The sequence below is a fragment of the Haemaphysalis longicornis genome, unplaced genomic scaffold, assembly GCF_048455015.1.
Source record: "Haemaphysalis longicornis isolate Haplotype H1 unplaced genomic scaffold, Haemaphysalis longicornis Haplotype H1 scaffold_4, whole genome shotgun sequence".
NCBI lineage: Eukaryota > Metazoa > Arthropoda > Arachnida > Ixodida > Ixodidae > Haemaphysalis > Haemaphysalis longicornis.
This window is the reverse complement of record NW_027526361.1, coordinates 96,178,460-96,197,778: the sequence shown is the minus strand read 5'-3', so window position 1 is coordinate 96,197,778 and position 19,319 is coordinate 96,178,460. Positions and strand designations below refer to the sequence as shown.

At 50.8% G+C, this 19,319-nt stretch overlaps 2 protein-coding genes across 2 annotated transcripts in view; both read right to left on the bottom strand.

Moving 5' to 3' along the window:
- Positions 1-2,057: 2,057 nt before the first annotated feature.
- On the bottom strand, positions 2,058-2,705 carry LOC144179860 (rhomboid-related protein 4-like). The gene has a single exon (XM_077708287.1). The coding sequence runs from the start codon at positions 2,703-2,705 to the stop codon at positions 2,058-2,060; it is 648 nt and encodes a 215-aa protein (XP_077564413.1).
- Positions 2,706-5,596: 2,891 nt separating this feature from the next.
- The window catches only part of LOC144179859 (uncharacterized), a 37,295-nt gene continuing 23,572 nt past the window's right edge, over positions 5,597-19,319 (bottom strand). Inside the window, exons 4-6 of the mRNA XM_077708286.1 lie at positions 14,339-14,613; positions 12,532-12,807; positions 5,597-5,963 (exon numbers count right to left, since the gene is read on the bottom strand). Of these exons, the coding sequence (XP_077564412.1) occupies positions 5,597-5,963; positions 12,532-12,807; positions 14,339-14,613 (918 nt within the window). The remainder of the gene's footprint in view (positions 5,964-12,531; positions 12,808-14,338; positions 14,614-19,319) is intronic.

The following is a 19,319-nucleotide window of genomic DNA, read 5'->3' as shown; positions in this document are numbered from 1 at the left end:
AAGCAATGCAGGGCGCCTGCTATTACTTCTGTGCGCATGCATGCTCTGAGATGTCGGTGGGTGCCGTGTTAATTGGCACGCTGAACTTTTGAGCCGGGTCACGCCCTTATTGCAATGTGGCAGTGTAGGCCATCGGTCCGTCCGTTTCTCCTTCAAGCTCTGTCACTGTTGGACGCAGTTTTAAGCAAAACAGGCAAGAAATGCAGGTATTTTTTAATTAATTGCGCTTTCTTCTCATGTTAGGACAGCGTAGTTCCTAGAACAGCACGTGGGGCGCCATTGGAAAAAAAATTGCCGCGTATTTGCTCCTTTGGTTGCAAATGTCGACGGAAGACGATAGTCGTCTGGCGCCCCTGCGAAGTGAAAATTCTCCCTTCTCTTTCCCGCTCACCTCTCATGCTGTTCCTCTCCCGTCTCGCTCCTCCCAAGATAAACACGCTAGAGATTTTCTCAGGTCAATTTACATTTAGCACTTTCGACTGCTCCACGCCGGGTGCCTCGATGACAGCGGTGCGGTACGGCGGAGACGCGATCGAGGCACCCTACTGCAATGTTTATACAACCACGTTACCCTCCTCCGCGTGCGTTCCAAGCGAAACGTGGAACCTATCTAGTGGAACCCTTCGCTACTTTTGCCGTTTCATTTCTTAAAATGCCGCCAGGTGCTACAGTGGCGCGGGCGACGGCAGACGAGGGAGTGAATTTTTATATGCAGTGGATTGCATTTGCTGTCGCAAATATCAAGCCTCCGTAATTTTTTAATAAAGGAACACTGCAAATACCACATGTGTATTCTGTCTCATATTTGCCTAATGTTTTGGTCTTTTTCAGAAATGTTGAGAAGTATGAACACTGCCACCGGACTTGGACGTTTAGACTTAGCTGTGGGTATATAAACCTATTTTGTAGCTTCTGTTTTACTTTGGCCGGGTGGCTGAATCGAGTTACAGGCAGAGAGACAAAGAAACAGGCATACAGAGACCAAAATTTTCGCGTTCAAGTAGCCCAAGTAAGGCTATATATAATATTTAAAGTTGTGGATCTACTACCGCAACTTACAACCACAGCTCTACTGCTACTACCACGAAGAAATACACCCTACCAGGGTCGACCCTGGCAGCTGGGTATTTCTTTCAAATAAGTCTTATCATCATCATCATCATCATCATCATGGCAATTCTAACATGAACTCAGCTGAGAAAGATCGCTGTGGAAAAAGAGATGCATTGTGGAATCACTCGAGTGAAAAATGAATGAGGCACAGAATCAAATGGCGTGTGCGTGAAGTAACCGTTGCTGAGTTCTGTTGCTGAGTTTATTGCGGCGAAATCTCGCTGAGCTATTGCTGCTCCCTTAGGTCAAGTTGCAACATCTATTAGATCGCCAACGGGGCTGCGCCGAACCATGTGCACGGTGCCACGTTCCTACACCTCAAGTTCAAATCCCCCTCCCTTGGCCGCCAATGCGGCGGAGTTAATAGCAATCTTAGTTGGAAGTTGGGGAATTTTGGGTGACAATTTTGAGGGGCAGTGGCGAATTCAGAGCACGGGAGAAAATTTGAGCTCCCGCGAGTTAGTGCCAATGCCAATCCGGCACATGCTTGTCACTGCCGCCTAATTGCTACGGCTCCTCAGTGCAAAGTGGTCGCTGTGGTGGGCTCACTCGGCCGGGGTAGCGGTACAATCCAGGCGATCGTGTAGAGCTAAAATCTAGTTTAGGGGCCCCAATCTCATTCTCAACGTAATTTAAGACGTCGTACTATGTTAACTGGCCCTAACTCCACACGAGCACGAAACAATGCATGCGCTTTATTCACCACCAAATTATGGGGATCATTTATTCACCACCAAATTATGGGGATAGGGCAACAACCGTGTTTACCCAGTCACAGCTAATATATCTATACGCTGCGCGACAACATCAAGCTTTTAGTTTCCGTGTTTGTATGGCATAATATCGGCACATGAAAAACACAGGTGACACGATGACTGACGTCGTTCACACTGTGAGCCGACTTTTATATCATAAACCATTAAACTGGTGAGCGAGAAGTTCCGTCATGGAATAAGTTGTCCCCTAAGGTACCAATACATGAGCATACCGATAACAGCGCCAGTGACGTTGCCCACAATCCAAACGTGTGGCAGCGCGAAGTAGAGGAGCGTCACCTCGCACACGACTCCGATGAACATGGGGACCGGCACCAGAAAGACCAGGAACAGGTACCGGTGGCCCGGGTAGTAGGCGCCGTAGAGTCCCTTCATAGCAATTACCGTAGCCGTTATTCCCAGGAAACACTTATAGCGCATCTCGTAAGCGCGCACACCAGCGACCTCCTTTAAGTTGGGCAGAACGTAGTACGTGAGCACGGAATAGGCCAGGTTGGTGGCGACCGTGAGTCCCGCGGTGGCAGCGACGAAGTGTCCGCTGCCCATCTTCCGCTCGAGGTGGTAACCGAGCCCGAGCAGCGAGATGACGGTGTAGGCCGTGTGCAGCGGTTCCGAACTGTGCAAGCCGGGCAGTAGCAGGTATCGCCACTGGCGCTGGACGATCACGAGGTCAGAAGTCAGGCAGACCTGCTTCCTCCGGGCTGGGACCACGGTCGTCTGCAGCGCGAGCAGCACTCCTGAGAGCAGAATCGCTCCCCAGGGGACTACGGTAAGCTGGGCGAAATGGGGGCCATGCTGCTGCTGTAGTAACGGCATATCCGCGTTCCAGTACGAGGGCGTTCGCTGGGAGCGAGGCCTGCTTCAGCAGTCGCGCAAGGCTTAGTACGGGATTACAGCAGAAGCTGTATGGCCTGGATGCCTTGGAAACCACGGAGGACGGTGGTAATGGGGGCGGATGCTGTGCCAGCAGAACGAGGCTGACGTGGAATGGAAGGATGATGGTGATGATGTATGTGATAATGATGATTGCAGGGGCAGGTGCCCTGCGTCACGTGCCACTGAGCCTGCAATGGCGGATAGGGAATCTGATGATTTGAAAAAAAAAGCACCCTCAAATTCTAAATTCTTGCCGGTAACCACACAGCCTGTTTTAATGACGGTCACAGGTGGGCGCCGTAAGCGAGAGGCAGGCAAGGGAGCTCCGCGTGACGATTTTATTCAAAGAGCGAGCTGTGTTCCAAAGATCCCTCGCACTAGCAGAGCGCGGTCCAGTTCACGCGCACTTCCCGCGATGTTGCTGCGGATGCCACGCGACATTGTCGGCTGGCCATAAAACATCTCCCTCAAAAAAAAAAAAACAACAAAAAAAAACGACCTAGGGAGGTTCAGGGAGTATACTTCTTCGGCCCAATGGCCCAGCGTCCACAGCGGCTACGTGATGTATACTGGAATCTGTTTACCCCTTCCTCCATAGTTGCTACATCTTGCAGTGAAGCTCCTTGTACTTCACGAGCTGACCCGGCTTGGGGGAGATGAGGAGGAATAAATGTATTTGTGAAGCATCAGCCCTGGGGAAGAGTCCTCATTCCAAGACCCCTTTGAGTCCGTCCGGCTTCTTGGGCTCTCTGCACCAGCCAAAGCTGGTCGTTAGGGACCGACCTGGACAGCTCTCTCCCAGTGCTCTGCTCTCCCCCAGTGCTCAGGGAAGGGGAAGGACACGGGTTGTAGGTGGGGGTACTTATCCCAGCCCCACATGAAAAGGTAGACGGTACCCCGAGCCTCTCGGAAGCGGCATTGCGAGGAGTACATGGTTGGGGCAAGAATGTGGGCTCTCGTGGGGTGGGGAAATGGGTTTTTTTGGGTGCCTCGGAGGTGGCGTTCTTGTCTTTAGTGAGGCTTTTGTGCTCAGGGGGATATAGTGTTCGTTCCAGACGGTAATGCCGATAGATTTTGCGGAACAAGATGGGACAGACTAGAGCCACTAAAACTTCATCTCTAGGACAGACCTGCTTCTGCTCGTCGAACTCCCGGCTTGCTCGGTGGGTCAACTCTCGGGCCCGCTGATGGGCAGCTTCGTTGCCAGACACGGCAGTGTGGGCTGGAGCCCAAATAATCCTTATGGGAAGTCGAGGAGGATACTGGAGAAGAATTGTTCTGGCAGGTCGTGATACGACAACGCTGGAGAAGGTTCTACTTGCTTACGATTTGGGCCTAACGTCGTCAATCGGTACCCGCAGCTTCACGGCAGCTTGACGTACTGTGATGGTTATTTGGAGGCACCGGCTGGGGCATAGAGCCCGGCTCACAGTATACTCACGCCAAACTGTGCTCAGTCAGGAAGAGGGGCTGTAGTGCGGCGAAGAATACTTAGTGGTGGTATGGGGATGGTGTCACGAAGAGACCATGTAGAAATGCATTTTTAAGCGCACTGCAAATAAAGGGGTCTTGGAGTTCGCTGAACAGTGCTTCCAACTTGGGGGGGGGGGGGGGGGGGGGTGAGGCATCTGCTTGGTGTGGAAAAATTTAGACATGCGTGGTCGGTGGAGCATGAGCGAGGGTCTTGATGAAAATTTAGGTGGTGCTAAATTGAGAGAGGACTTAAGAGGCGGCCAAGCGGAGTACTCGGTGCGAGGCACCAATGGCGCGCGTGGTGTGCATGGTATCGCAGCAAGCAAAAAGCGGTGGGCCAGACGGAAGCAGCAGATCTTTGCAAGCAGAGTGGGGACGAGGACGCTCTCGTCTGGTCTGGTCTCGTTGCCATGGCTCTACGTCATATGTCGGGGTATGATATGGCCTGGACCATGCCAGCGGCGTGCGTGGTCCAGACGGGTGAATTGTCATTCTGACCGAATACCCTGACCAAAGCATTAATAGGGTGGGGAGTATGGGATGCTCAGTAAAGGCGAGCTCACGATGTAGCAGTACGACAAACGTGCTACATTCAACTTACATGCACCGAAGGTGGGAGTGACCATTTTTGCACGGCAGATAGTCCTTTAAAGAAATGTTGGACGGCCTGATGCCTTGCGCCATCCTTTTCCATTAAGTTCCTTCCTTCACAAAAATAATGGGACAACGCTTAGCCATCGCTGTCGTTACAGTCCCGACATATCTCGGACTTTCACTTCAAAAAAATTCCCGCATTTCCCCGAGGGGAAGAATGTGAAAGTGCGAATGCACGAGTTGAATTTGCGCGGTTCGGTAATGTTCGCGAAAGAGAGATCACACACACACACACAACTACAAAGAAAGAAAGATGCATTTATTCACAGACACCTATTTGTGTTGTCGTTGTACTTGATTGCTAGAGCGGATCTCAGCTTTGAAATTTCGTGGCAGTACTCCTTTAAGCGGGTGCATTAGCCCTTCTCACGCCCGATTCCTGGCCAATCCCCCACGTGGGTATGTGCCATGTCAGCGGCTAGGCAGCGCGCGCCCATTTCCCCCCGTTGCTAGGGAAGACGAGGAGCGCGCGCACCCGCAGCTGTTGCTATGCGGACTACGGCGGCGGACGATTCAGGCTCGCTTAAGAAGTGCATTCGCACTTAAAACTCCGCAGCGATTATCACATGCGCACAATGCTACGCTTTAATAAAAAATCTTCGTCTCAACGTTATAGAATTAGGAACGCTACAATAGGTAGGTTGTTTGCATCGCTCATCTACATATAGACAGGGCGAAAAGTAACTGCGCAGTGCTCAACATAGTCACAAGGGTGCCCCTCCCGGCAATCGGCCGGCCTCTATGGCCAGAAGCCAGTGGCCCTCGGTCTCTGGAGACAGTCCCGCTGCCACAGCGGCTCCCAGCGCGAGAAGCAGGCCGGGTGCAAGCGCGTAGCTCTTGGTTTCCAGCTCGCTCAGCCAGGAGTCCTTGTAGGACACCGCGAAGGCGAGCAGCCAGCGGGCAGCCCAGCATCCCGCAGCGCCCATGCAGCGCACACGCGCTGGCAGAATCTCCGTGGCCAGCATCGCCGGCACGTGGCCCATGCCCAGGCAGTGGCTGGCCACCAGAAGCACGACCGCGTTCACGCCATTCCAATTCGTGCCCTCCCGACGAGCGTTGTTGATCCAGCTGCTGCAGTTTCCATTGCCAAAAAAAGTAAGTCGGAAATGAAGATAGGCATAGGGATGGACAGCAGACTGACTTTAGCGTAAATGCAAACACTGCTCCGAGCTTAGCACACGACAGACTTCAGAGATCCAAAAGGTAGATTTATTATCACAAGCGAAGAGCAATGGGAGGCCGTGTCGTATAGCGAGGACCCTGACACCCCACAGAGGGTCATCCAGAGTACCGATGACGCTGCCAGGAGCCAAGACATCCTGGCCATCGCCTGAGGCTCCCTGGGTTTAACTAGGCCTTTTCTCTGGAAAACTACTACTTTTAGACCTACATATGCGGCGTACCTTGATATTTGAAGCACATTTTGTATTTTTAGCTTGTTGTCTGCTCCCAAGCCCGATATTTTTTTCTATTTCACCGCTGTTTTAACTGGACTAAAAAGTCCAGTTAAAACAGAGGTGGAATAGAAAAAAATATCGGGCTTGCACTCTCCTATAGGACATTTTGCTCGCTGTTTTCTATTAACTTTCATTTACACCCTAGCTGGTCGCCTTTCCTTCCACGCACAACGTCACTGTTGCGAGAACATGTGAAACATATAGAAAGCATGTTTTCCCATGCAGATTATCTTTTCTCTACAAATGATTTGGCTTTTAGCCTCCTTTGTTTCTTTTATATTCGCTTAAACTTGCCATATCTTTCCTGGAGCAGGTATTTAGCCTCCGTTGTTTCTTTTATATTCGCTTAAATTTGCCATATTTTCCTGGAGCAGGTATTTTTCCCACTTTATTTTTTTCTTTTTTTATGCGAGAGGAGGGAATTTTTTAAAGGAATTTTTTTGAGGATCAAAAGGTTATTTAATACTCCTCCAGAGGAAATACGGCGCTGGAGAAAAGATGACTTCCTCAATTGCCGCCTTTCCGTTGTTTTTAACTAAGTGATAACGAACAGATTGAACCGTGCACTATCAAGAAGAACGTTGTTTCGGAACAAACGTTAAGAATATTTGAAGTACGGGTATTATGCAACAGAGAATGTCACTTTCATTTAGAAGTTTTACTGAGTGTAATAAGTTATATTCTAATCGACCAGATTTAGGGGAAGTCCCCAAGGTGGAGTAAGTTTCTGCGAAGGAAAGTTTGACATCCACCTCAATGCAGCCACGGCTACAAAGGACAGTTAAACAGCTTTCTCAGAAACTTCGCAGTTGAAGAAAAATTCTCCCTGGTGGAGGATTCGAACCCGGGACCACTTCTTAGCCGGAGAAGTCGCTCTACCAACTGAGCTAATTAGCAGGCTAGTTGTTTGTAGCGTGAGAGTGAATTGAACAACTCGAAGTGATGGACAGGTGTTAATCGACCAGATTTCTCCCCAGGGTGGAGTAAGTTTCTGCGACAGCAACCAGACGGCTTTCCTTTGTAGCCGTATGGGGGCATTGAGGTGGGTGTCAAACGTTATATTCTGTTTAACTCACTGCGTTGAACCAAATCGGAACGGAAAACGCTGACCAAACCAGTATTTTTGCCGAAACTGCACGGTGTTGCGACCGGGCGGGGGCACCCGATCCGAGCTCCGTGGCCTCCGACATACGAGTGGTAGCGTGTATGATGCGAGCGGCCAGCCGCTGTTGCAGCCGTGAAGAAGTCCAGAAGCCGTAGGCTAACGTAACTGTTTACTTCATAGCGAGAGGTGAGCCGAAGCCAAAGAACAATGCCCCGACGGGCGAGGTTACAATACAGGACTCGAGCAGAGCGACAACATCGATTCGCTGCTCTAACAGGAATGGTTTACAACGCTTGGGAGCTCTATTTATACCCGAAAGCGGTAACGGTCAAACGAAACAGGCTGGAACACGCACAACACTCTTTCCAGAGTTCGTAAGCCGTTCATAGCCTCGGGCACGTTGAGTCCGAGAGAGGGGAGAGAGGAGGACTCCGTTGCGATCACCGGGGCTCTGTGTCCTTGAAGAGCGTGGAGACGAGCCACGCAGGCAGCCGCCGAAGTTCAGCCGCCGAATGCGCAGAGAGCGAAGCGTCTGACGAGGCTTTGTCGCAACTTGTTGCCGACATGATTGCGCCTGTTTTCGAAGGCGCACGAGTGGCTTCGCCGCACAGCCGAGGAGTGATGCGGGGAAGTACTGCGGCGCTGGCCCATTCGTAACAGCTTCTCCGCCGGGGGTCCGAGATCCCGATGGACAAGGGTCTGCAACCGTTGTCCGGAGGGATGCTGTCGAAGTGAAGTGTTCGGCAGACGCTCGACTCCAGGCCTTGGCTGTACGACACCGTGCTGGAGCTTCACCGGCGGGTCACTGGACGAGTAGTGGCTCCCCAAGAACGTCTCTGGCTTGGTCAGGCAAGCAACAGAACACAGGAAGACACAACCGCATCGCCGGCAAGTGCGAAGACAAATCAAGACTGAAGATCTACCAGGCTTTTAGTTGCGATAAAATACGCCAGTAACTAACTACTCTAGTTATATTTTTGCCCAGCAGTACTTTAGACAAGTGACAAACCTGAAAGGTGACATTCCGCTTGATTGGAAATGTCCCACACAAAAAGAAATGTGATCGTAAAGGGCGAAACCTGCTCCAGGAAAAACAATGAACTTGAGAAAGTCAGGCGTCTACAAGCCACTTCTCGCGCTGAGAGCTGCGATTCGAGCTCTCATCATTGCTCCGAGTTTTCCCTTTCTTGTATCGCACTTTAGGTGCACCCGTTCTCTGAACGCTGCTGCGACCGCGTGAGAGGACACCGGCCGTTCGCTTCGACAACAGTCGAGCGCGCGGAGGAGCGAACGAGATTTTCCAACGTTCAAACGAGAGGCGCGCACTCCTTTTTGGAGGGGGCGTTCCCTTGGCGCGAAGCGAGCTCACTGCATGGCCTCTCGGCGTGCCCGCCCTGAAACGCGCGCCACAAGTACCCGCGGAAGTTTTCGCTATCTCCTCGTTGCTCGCCTTCTTACGAACGCGTTCGGCAAGCAAACGCCGGAACGCGTTTACGTTCTCTGCTCTAGGCTGGTCGGTTCCCGACTTCGACTCAGCCGCAGTCGACACCGCAACCTCAACTAGCTCCGCCGATGTTGGCCTATCATCGGAAGCATCAGCTTGGAGTGAAAAGGGCACGACGTGTTCATTAGACACCTGGTAGCTTCGAACAGTCACTACCTCGTCGTCCCTAGCGCTTTCGGCGACAGCCTCAACACGCGAACACCGAAGGGTGTTTTCGTTCTGTTTTGCGGCTGTCAAGGCTACACTAGATCCAAGCTGCCCTGTCTCAAAAGACGGCTCAGCCGCCCCAGACACCCGAATCTCTACGAGCTCGGCTGGCCGTTGCTCGAGGTCAGCTACCTGAGCTGGTGGCAGAACGGAATCGGCTTGCTCAGTGGCGAGATCGTCATTTCTCCCAACTGAACCGTGCAAACCGTTCGCTGCCTCGGATGCAGGTTTTGCCACCACATCGCTCGTTTCTGCACTACCGTCCGAAGGAACAACCTCCGTTTCAGCGGAGTCGTGTTGCCTTTCGGTAGCCTCATGGTTTCTGCACTCCCGCGAAACGTCGCTATCTCGCGAAGTGTTCACGTTCAAGTCGGTAGCCGTTGCCGTTCCCAAGGCCTCCCGCGAATTTGAACCGTCCGAACACTCTGCCGAGATCTCCGAAACAAACGCCGACACATTATCGCACTCAGTGGACACGCACTGCCCTCTGCCGCCTCTGCCGACAGTGAGCTAATGCGCCGTCGTTATCTCTCTCAGCAACCCTGCCGCGCTGCTCGGCCGCAACCGTCACCTCCGACTCGCGCTCCCGAGCGTCTGCTACTGGCAGCGCTGGCACGGTGCTTCCCTCGCCAACGAGGTCTTTTTCGAGCAACAATTCTAACTCGGGCTTTGTCAACTTCGCTTCTTCGCGCAAGAGTTGAATCTCATGCTCTAGTGCCTTACTCTCCCGTTGGAGTCTCTCTCGCTCGAGCCTCCTCCTTTCCCGTCGGATTTGCTTGAGCTCGAGGTCGTACCATCGCATCTTTTCCTGGTGCTGTCGTTCTTTTTCCTCGCGTTCCTGCTGTCGTTTCTGCCTCTCGAGCTCCTCACGCTGGCGCTCAGCCTCTGCCTCAGCGGCCTGACGTTTAGCTTCTGCCTCGGCGGCCTGACGTTTCGCAGTCTCCCTGCCATTGATCAGCTCAATGCATTCCGACAGCTCCTCATCGTCAGCCCCGACAGCGAGTATAGCCTGTATCAGCTCTGGCTTTCTCAGCGCGTCCGTAACATCCAAGCGCAACTCTTTTGCAAGCTCCAACAACTGCGGTTTTTTCAACGCCTTCAAATTCATGGCCGGTCTAGAGTACTGCTTTCCCACTGCTCCCAAAAATGTTTTGCGCGATTAACCCACGCGACAAAAACACACGCCCTACCAGCTATCCTCAGAAGCCTGGTAAAACTCAGTGAAGAAAAGTCCCGCACTCACCCTTGACCGCCGTGAATTCTGCGAAGTCCGAAGCCGCCTTGACGTCCGTGGTGTTGGGTCTCGCCCCGCTGGCTTCAGGTGTTACGAAGTTGCCATCCGACCGCTGCCAACCAGTTGTTGCGACCGAGTGGGGGCACCCGATCCGAGCTCCGTGGCCTCCGACATACGAGTGGTAGCGTGTATGATGCGAGCGGCCAGCCGCTGTTGCAGCCGTGAAGAAGTCCAGAAGCCGTAGGCTAACGTAACTGTTTACTTCATAGCGAGAGGTGAGCCGAAGCCAAAGAACAATGCCCCGACGGGCGAGGTTACAATACAGGACTCGAGCAGAGCGACAACATCGATTCGCTGCTCTAACAGGAATGGTTTACAACGCTTGGGAGCTCTATTTATACCCGAAAGCGGTAACGGTCAAACGAAACAGGCTGGAACACGCACAACACTCTTTCCAGAGTTCGTAAGCCGTTCATAGCCTCGGGCACGTTGAGTCCGAGAGAGGGGAGAGAGGAGGACTCCGTTGCGATCACCGGGGCTCTGTGTCCTTGAAGAGCGTGGAGACGAGCCACGCAGGCAGCCGCCGAAGTTCAGCCGCCGAATGCGCAGAGAGCGAAGCGTCTGACGAGGCTTTGTCGCAACTTGTTGCCGACATGATTGCGCCTGTTTTCGAAGGCGCACGAGTGGCTTCGCCGCACAGCCGAGGAGTGATGCGGGGAAGTACTGCGGCGCTGGCCCATTCGTAACAACGGGAACTTTTAGACGACGAAACATATATATACTAAATAGAAAAGCGCAGTCACAGCCATTTGTGCGTTTCGCTGCCCCTTACCGTCAACTTCACAACACCTCCCACTTTCTGTCATTCTCAAGGATATAAATGTGCATGCTCGGTCATGGAAAGAGTTGCATGCCGCTGGTCGCGCTGCAAGGACGCGCAAGAAAATTACATTACTCTGTGGAGCCTGTACGAAGTGGAGGGATACACTGTATTATTCAGCAACGCTGGATAAATAGGAATGCATGCTGCTTTTGTACGATGTTACGTTGTTGGCGCCGCCACACTGTTGAATCAAAGCACGCATAAAACGCTCACCGCGGCAACCCGCGTTCACAAAGTGAAACGTCATAATAACTTTTTATTTATCGTTTTTTTTGTTTCCTGCTTTTATCTCACCTCTCATCAAGGCCGTTGCTAACACTGTTTTTCATTTAGGGTGGTAAAAACAAATTTTTAATTGAAGCATCACTAATGTCTGTTTATATACTCGTTCCGTGCCTTAAATCTGCTAATTGCTATCTACAGCGCTAAGAGAGCGAGACAATAAGCTTTACTACGCTCATCAAAACGTGGGGCGGGGTGTTGAGCTCAAGACTAACTTCCGGAACGGTTCTTTCCACCATTCGAAGCAGGGAGTCATGACCGGAGCCGCAGAACTGCCTCTTTCACTGTTCACGCGAAGAGTTCGGGTATTTAGGAATCTCGGGGTTTGCAGAACACTCCCGCACCATGTGGTAAGCGGTGCCCGGTGCATCGAAGTATTTACACAGGGGGAGTTCTGCGTATAGGACGGAGCAAGTGAAAGCTGGTCGGTAAAGAAAGTTGCTTGATTGTAAAAGCCGGAAAATGTGCTCCTGGCTCTTGGTCAGGGATTCATGTACAAGAGGACGGGACCTGATTTGGAATGTACAATACTGTGCGATTTCTTGATAATTTAGCAAACTATCGACAGTGTTACCCAAAATCCTTGGTTCGCAAAGAGATGTTGGCATGTTGAACCATTCCGCCAGTACGGGTAGATTAGAAAGGTTTTGCCAGTGTCTTTAGGCTCGCAATGAATGGGGCTACGTACATAGACGGCGCTTGTGGCTTTTCGGACCGCAAAAGGCCAAACCGTTGAGAGAGAGAATAAACTTTATTACACTGAGCTTGTATGTAGCGTGAGGTGTTGGCAGCCGTTGGTATTAGCCCATCGACGAGTATGACCGAGGCGGTCCGTGCGATTAGGGAGGGGTACGCCCGCGAGTCGTGAAATGCCAGTGCTTCTCTCCACTGCGCAGCCGGGGTGAATCGAGGCTACGGATTTTGGGGGCCCAGATTAAGCCGTTGCCAAAGCCGTGGGAAGCCATACCTGTGCACGAGGTGTCTGACAGGGCGCAGGAGGAACATGCATACGGCCGTGATGGCGGCGGACAGGAAGAGCAGATGACGCCGGCCTCCCAGGCTTGTCAGGAAGGCGAAGAGCGCAGACAGCCCGACGTGGCCCGCGACCAGCAGCGTGGCCACCTGGACGGGGTCGGACACTGCAGTCGACATCGACTCCACCACCTGAACCCCTCGCAACAGGAACAGGCGCGCGCACGTCAGCTCGGGCAGCAGCTGCAGCAGCAGGGCGAGCGCCAGGCACCTGGGCAGGCCGACGGCGCATACGCTCAGCATCAGCATCGGCATCAGCATCAGAGAAGCTCAGCATCAAAAGGGGCCGTAAAGGTTACATACAAGTTTAGTTCATTAAAAAGACTGTTTGGTCCCGATAAGAACGATGACATTTGCATCCCAAACTTCGAAAATAAAAACAATAGAGTATTAAAGGAGCAATGAAGACAGAATACAACATTGTTCAGTGTGAAATAACTAGACTTCGGTAGTTCACTCAGCTTTTTTACAGCCACGAAAGATGTTTTTCTAACCAAGAAATGCGAGAAATACTGGAAAACTTTCAAATATTGAGCTACAGTGACATAAGAAGCGCCTGAAATAAAAACACAGTTATGGGTGTGTTAACTGACCGTTAGCATTCAAGTCATACTACCAAACGGCCTCGCTATAGTCTCCCAATCACGCTTCTTGGCGGTGGCTTGTGTAGTTCGACGACTGCCGGTCGCGCAAACAACATTTTGTGACGTCACAAAGAAATCGCGGGAAAGTGGGTGCGGAGTCGCCACTGTTGAATACGTTTTTTTAATCATTATTTGTTTGAAGTCTGAGATAAAATTGGCAGTGTTGTTATCGGGACAAAACAGACTGAACTTGCATTTTGTCTTCATTGAATTTTAAAAGAGAACACACGAAGCAGAGGCGACTAGCTCCCCAGCCAATTACCGCCGATTTTTCTGTGACGTAGCAGAATCTTGTCTATGCAATTGGCGGCCGCGGGCCTAAGCCGCCGCTAAAAAAAAAACATGACTGGGTGATTGTAGTGCCACGGCCCCTCGATCAAGCGCACGCAAGGTGCGTTTAATCGAGCGGCCGTAGTATACTGTGGTCGCTAGTTCCGTTTGATCGTAAACCTGCAGTTAACACACAGACAACTAGGTTTTCAGTGTTGGTTTATATTACGTCACTTCGGCCAATATTACGTTATGTAGCGTGAAATCTGAGAGCTGCCGAATATTTCTTGCGTTTTCCAGGTAAAAAAATGTCTTTCTTGGGTGGTCTGGAGCCCAGCCAGTTACGCAAGGCTCGTTCTTTCAAACTGAACAAAGGGTTCCTTTAAGCGGAAGCTGCCAGACAGCATGTTTAGGGTTACTATGGTGCTAAGAACTAAGTGATTAATGTCCTCTTGCAATATAGCTGACAAATAATTGGCAAAATAATTTGAAAAGGTAGTCAGAAGTCGCTTGTGTACTAACGTTAGTGTAGCCCACGGCAACGGAGGTTGAAATGATGTAACGTATCAGTGAAATACGCCGGCAGTTGCATTTAAGGGCTGTCCACGGCTGGGCCTACGACATGATTTCTGACGGAAATAGGGGCGAAACACTAAAAAAAAAAATCGACACCCTGAACGGTGTCTTCCTTGACGGTAATCTCGAATAAAGTAGTACAGTAAGCCGGCCGCTAACGTCGTTTTTATATGTTTCAGCGGCTTTGTACATAACTAATTTGTCGTGTTTTTGATGCCCTCTGACAAATGGCGCAATAAAAAAAATCCCTGCCTCGCGCAAGTGGCGACAGTGGCGCTTGACTTGGCGACGTCCGCTGCCGTCCGGAGTCGGAATTCTACGGGCACGTCGATGCCGTACAGGCGACCCATAACCGCCATGGCTTTTTGGCGGTTGCCACGCCGCATGAGCCAGACGGGGCTGTCAGGCACGCAGTCCTGCAGGCACATCACCAGCACAGCCGGAACCATGCACAGGCCCGCTTGCACCTCCCACGACACGAAGCAGGCGAGCACGTACGAGTACAGCATGCCCCCGCCCCGGGTCACCTGGCGGAGGAAAAGGCAAGCAACGGTCGCTCTGGGGCTACTTTCGCAAAGAGGCACTCGACAGTCGATGAATGGGAATGCCGGATGTAGGGGTCTGTCCATATCAATTCCACAGCACGTCACAGGCTGCAAACGAGCACGGTGGCTGTGCTGCCTATAGATGAATGTGTTCAGAGCTTAGCGCACACGTGATACAGGGATTTTGTTACTGACGTGTGAAGCGATCACCGTTTTTAAGAATGCATCGTACTACCTGAAGCTTGCCAGCAGCCAATAATCGGAAACCAACTGATAGATAAGGTATCATACCGCAAAAATTGTGACCCTTTTTAATGATCCGACATAGTCGGGCTCACAGAAACTTTGGCTCCATGGCGTTTGAGAGCCTTTTTCAAAGACACAAAGGAACGTCGAAGCCATGTGTTCCGAAGTGACAACTGGTCGCACTGGGTGACATTTGGCCACCATGCGGTGATTTTTCAGAAATATTTCAGTGTTTCAGCATAAAAAACCGGAGAGATAGATAGATAGATAGATAGATAGATAGATAGATAGATAGATAGATAAATAGATAGACAGACAGACAGACAGACAGACAGACAGACAGACAGACAGACAGACAGACAGATAGATAGATAGATAGATAGATAGATAGATAGATAGATAGATAGATAGATAGATAGATAGATAGATAGATAGATAGATAGATAGATAGATAGATGTAACAGGAAGAGGAAGAGGTCGACGAGGAGCCGGGCAGCAGCCAGAGGAGGAGGAAGAAGAGGAGGAAAAAGGAGCGGAACCGGACTGTTGTTTGTCTACTTAGTGAACTCGACCCAAAAAGGGGAACGTTACATTTGGCGCAGCCGACTATTCCGGATAATGTGGGTGTTGTTCAATCTGACCCAGCGTGAAGATGGTCGTCTGGTGGTCAACGGTTACCAAGAGGACGGGGATGATGCGACCGTGATCCTCCCAGAAAAGGTCAGCACACCTGACTTTATATCTTTCCTTGCCACGAAAGCTGAACTGACGCTAGACGAGTTAGCGTTGAAGAGTAACATCAAGGTGAACATGCGCGCTGCTGATTTTCAAGCTTGGGTGATTAAGCCCAGTGAATCAGTGAACGCAAGGTCAGACCATCCAGAGGAACGCACGCGTATCATGGAACATATTTTGCGTTTGCAAGAACAACAACTTCAGCAGCAACAGCAATTTATGTCTTTCATGGAATTGAGTCGTGATCCGTCCCGGTACAGACAGGAAGTTAAGCCTGATTGGTTTGATGGTACCACCTCAAGTCCAGCGGCATGGATTCAGTTCTACGAGTACGCGTGCTCCAACAATCACTGGATAACAGACTCTGATCGGATAAATAATTTACGAGTACACCTTTCGGGGAACGCGAAGAAGTGGTATGAATTGCGGATGGCAGGGAACGCTGACAAGCCCTAGGCCGACTGGCGAGCCAGCTACATCCGTGCATTCGACTTGAACCCCGTTGAGCGTTGGGATCAGGCCATTTTCTTCAAACCCAAGGAGGGGACGTTGGTGGATTACTTCTACGAGAAGCGAAGACTCCTGCAGCTTGCAGATCCTAATCTCCCCGAGTCGTTCATTGTACCAGTCATCATCTATGGTATGACGAAAGCCGTTCAACGCCAGGTTCTTCCAAGGGCTCCTACCACAGCGGAAGGACTCCTCCATGCGCTGAGGGACGTCTGCGTCGACCTTCTGCCACCAATAGGCCAGACCCGATAGTACGACACTGCTCGGAATGCCATACTATCGGTCGGCACGCCTGGTGGTGCTCATCACCCAAAAAACGAATAAAAGAGGGTGATCGGTCCCACCCAACGACCCCAAGCGAGACTGTGTACTTAATTAGATCTGAATCCAATTTGCTGTATGCACCAGTGTATGTCAGCGGGCGACTAGAAAACGTTTTAGTGGACACCGGAGCATCAGTGAGCATCATGAGTACAGGACTCGCCTCGCCAGATGACATATTTCCTGGTAGGGTTGTCCAGGTACATGGCTACGATGGGACTGCTAGGGTGCTTGATAAATGGACGCGCGTCGAAGTCGAGTACCAGGGAAGTAAAGTGCTCGTAGAAGCATTACTAATAGACGACGCGAAGTTTAATTTCATCCTAGCCCGTCCTGACATGAAGAGATTGAGGCTCAACCTTGGAAGGATGAGGTGCTCGTTGACCATCCCACTGAGACGATATGCGTGCAGACAAAGCCGTCCATCAGGCTGGTCACAAATAGCGAGAACGTCTGTTCACAATATCCCGAACTTTTGTGTGTAGGCACTTATCCGCCAGCCGCAGCAGTCATGGAAGTGCCGTTTCAACTGCGCGATGTTACTGCTGTACGAAAAAAACCATATGGCATGTCCTACGAAGGAAAGAAGTGGCTAAAACTGAACTGCAAAGTCTGCTGGAGTGTCGTATCATCTGGCCTTCCGTATCAACATTAGCATTACCTATCACAACGGTTCTCAAGGACTATGGTACACATAGGCTGTGCACAGACTACAGGCTTGGGAATCGCCAGGCTGACCTGTTCCCGTACCCAATGCCAAGAATAGACGACATCATCAATGAAACTGGCGGTTGCTCTTGGTTCTCTCGAATCGATCTGTGCAAAGGGTGTTGGCAAGTAACACTTCAGGAGGAATACGAGCACTTCACTGCATTCGTGACTCCTTTTGGTACATATGAGTGCAACAGACTCCACTTCGGATGGAAGAATTCTGGAGCATGGTTCCAGAAAATGATGGAAACCATCCTACAAGAGTTCACTGGACAATTTTGTGGAGTGTATGTCGACGACATAATAATCTATTCCAGGAGCAGAGATGAGCACATTTCACATCTCTCACAGGTGCTAGACGCGCTTAGTAAAGCTAAACTGAAGATTAATTTCAAGAAGAAAGAGGTTTTTAAAAATTCTGTTGTTTTTCTGAGAAGAGTTTTTGATGGCAAGACGAAAAGCACAAAAGGGGAATGCGTCAAGCGAATTTTACGGCTATGCAAACCCCATGACGTGCATTCTCTACGCGTCTTTCTAGGACTCGCTGGCCACTTCAGGGCATTCATCAAGGATTACGCCGCTAAGTCGAAATGCCTCACAGCATTGACGCAGAAAGATGTTCCCTTTGAATGGACAAAGGAATGCGACAGCGCATATCAGACGCTTACAAAGATAATATCGTCGGACCCAGTGTTGACGCTCCCAGATTTCACCAAACCGTTTGAACTGACTACAGATGCATCACATTACGGAGCCGGGGGGATTTTGTACCAAAGAGACTACAAGGAATCACCGAAAAGACAGCTCAGGGCCATTGGTTATTATTCTTACACATTTACCAAGGCAGAGATTAATTATTCTACTACCGAAAAAGAGGCCCTGGTGGTATAGTTGATGACAGGGTAAGAACGCAGCTCCGCCCACAAGCGTTGTTTGGCCGCTAGCTGACTCTCCGCGGTTAGAAAAAATAGTTCGTTATATTGCAGCTGTTTATACCAATGACTACTAATATGAGCGGCTGATAGTATAACCATCTGATTATGATGTCGTTTATATATGTTTCATTCCGAAGAATGAATGATTTTCACAGGAAAAAGAAAAAGTCGTCCTCATTGAAAACTGGCTCAGGAGAAAAAAAAATTACTCATTAAAACAAAGGTTATTCTTGATAGAAACTATTCCCGGTGTATTTTATACTTAAATCAAAGCTATTTGTGATTGTTTTACTGTTAGACAACAGAAATAAACATATAAACAGCGCGCCCACAATTTTTTTGGTCTGAATAGTTCGAATTTCGACCGCTGCACGTCGCTTAGCCGTCGTCTGCTTCGAAAAACATAATCAACATAATGGTCGTCGTTATATTTTGTCGGGCTCGTCGCAGTTCGACTATTTCTTCACTTCGCGTGTGCAGTCATTGTCAAGAAATGTAGTCGGTACAATATCTTCAACAGCCATCATCACCGCTAAATCAAGCGTCGTAAACGCAGGGTGGAAGAAAGGGGCGGTTCGTCGCCGCAATGGCTGGATGCAGTGCACGGACTGTGTAAGCCCAGGGTGAAAAGGAAACCAGCGGCGAAAATTCATCGGTGTCTTTCAGAAATCGGCCGCGATATCAACGGGCCACGCATTGTTCTATGCGACTGTTTCGAACGTAGTGACGCACTGCAAACACCTATCGCGGCGACGCACGCAACCGTGGAGGTCGCGATGCCGCATAAAGGCCGACCTCCATGCAGCGAAGTTTCTCGGCGAACTTGGCGCGGCGGACGCCGTGGTTTGACGCGCCGCTCAGTTTTCGTCCACCCCAACCTCCATGCAACGTGACCCGGCGAACGCCGCCGATGGAAGACAGGACAGGAAGTACAACGAAGTACGAGGCTGTGATTGGCTGCGGCCTCAAAATGCAGTTTGCCGCTTCCGGTCGCGTTCGCCGCCGCGCGTTCGACATCTAGCTCGCGTAGATCGCCGACGAACAGCCGTATTTTCGACGCCGGCGGCGGAGCGGCCGCCGCCGGGCGACGTTCGCCGCCTTTTCGCCTACATTTCGCTGCATGGAGGTCGGCCTTAAGGTGTCCTGCCTTGCGAAATCAGCTGTAGGTGCGAAGAAACAAGCGTTATTTTATTCCGCTTAAACGAGACGACAACACCGTATGGCGCGAGC

Coding starts and splice junctions, on each gene's coding strand:
- LOC144179860 (XM_077708287.1), bottom strand. CDS start 2,705: ATGCCGTTACTACAGCAGCAGCATGGCCCCCATTTCGCCCAGCTTACC.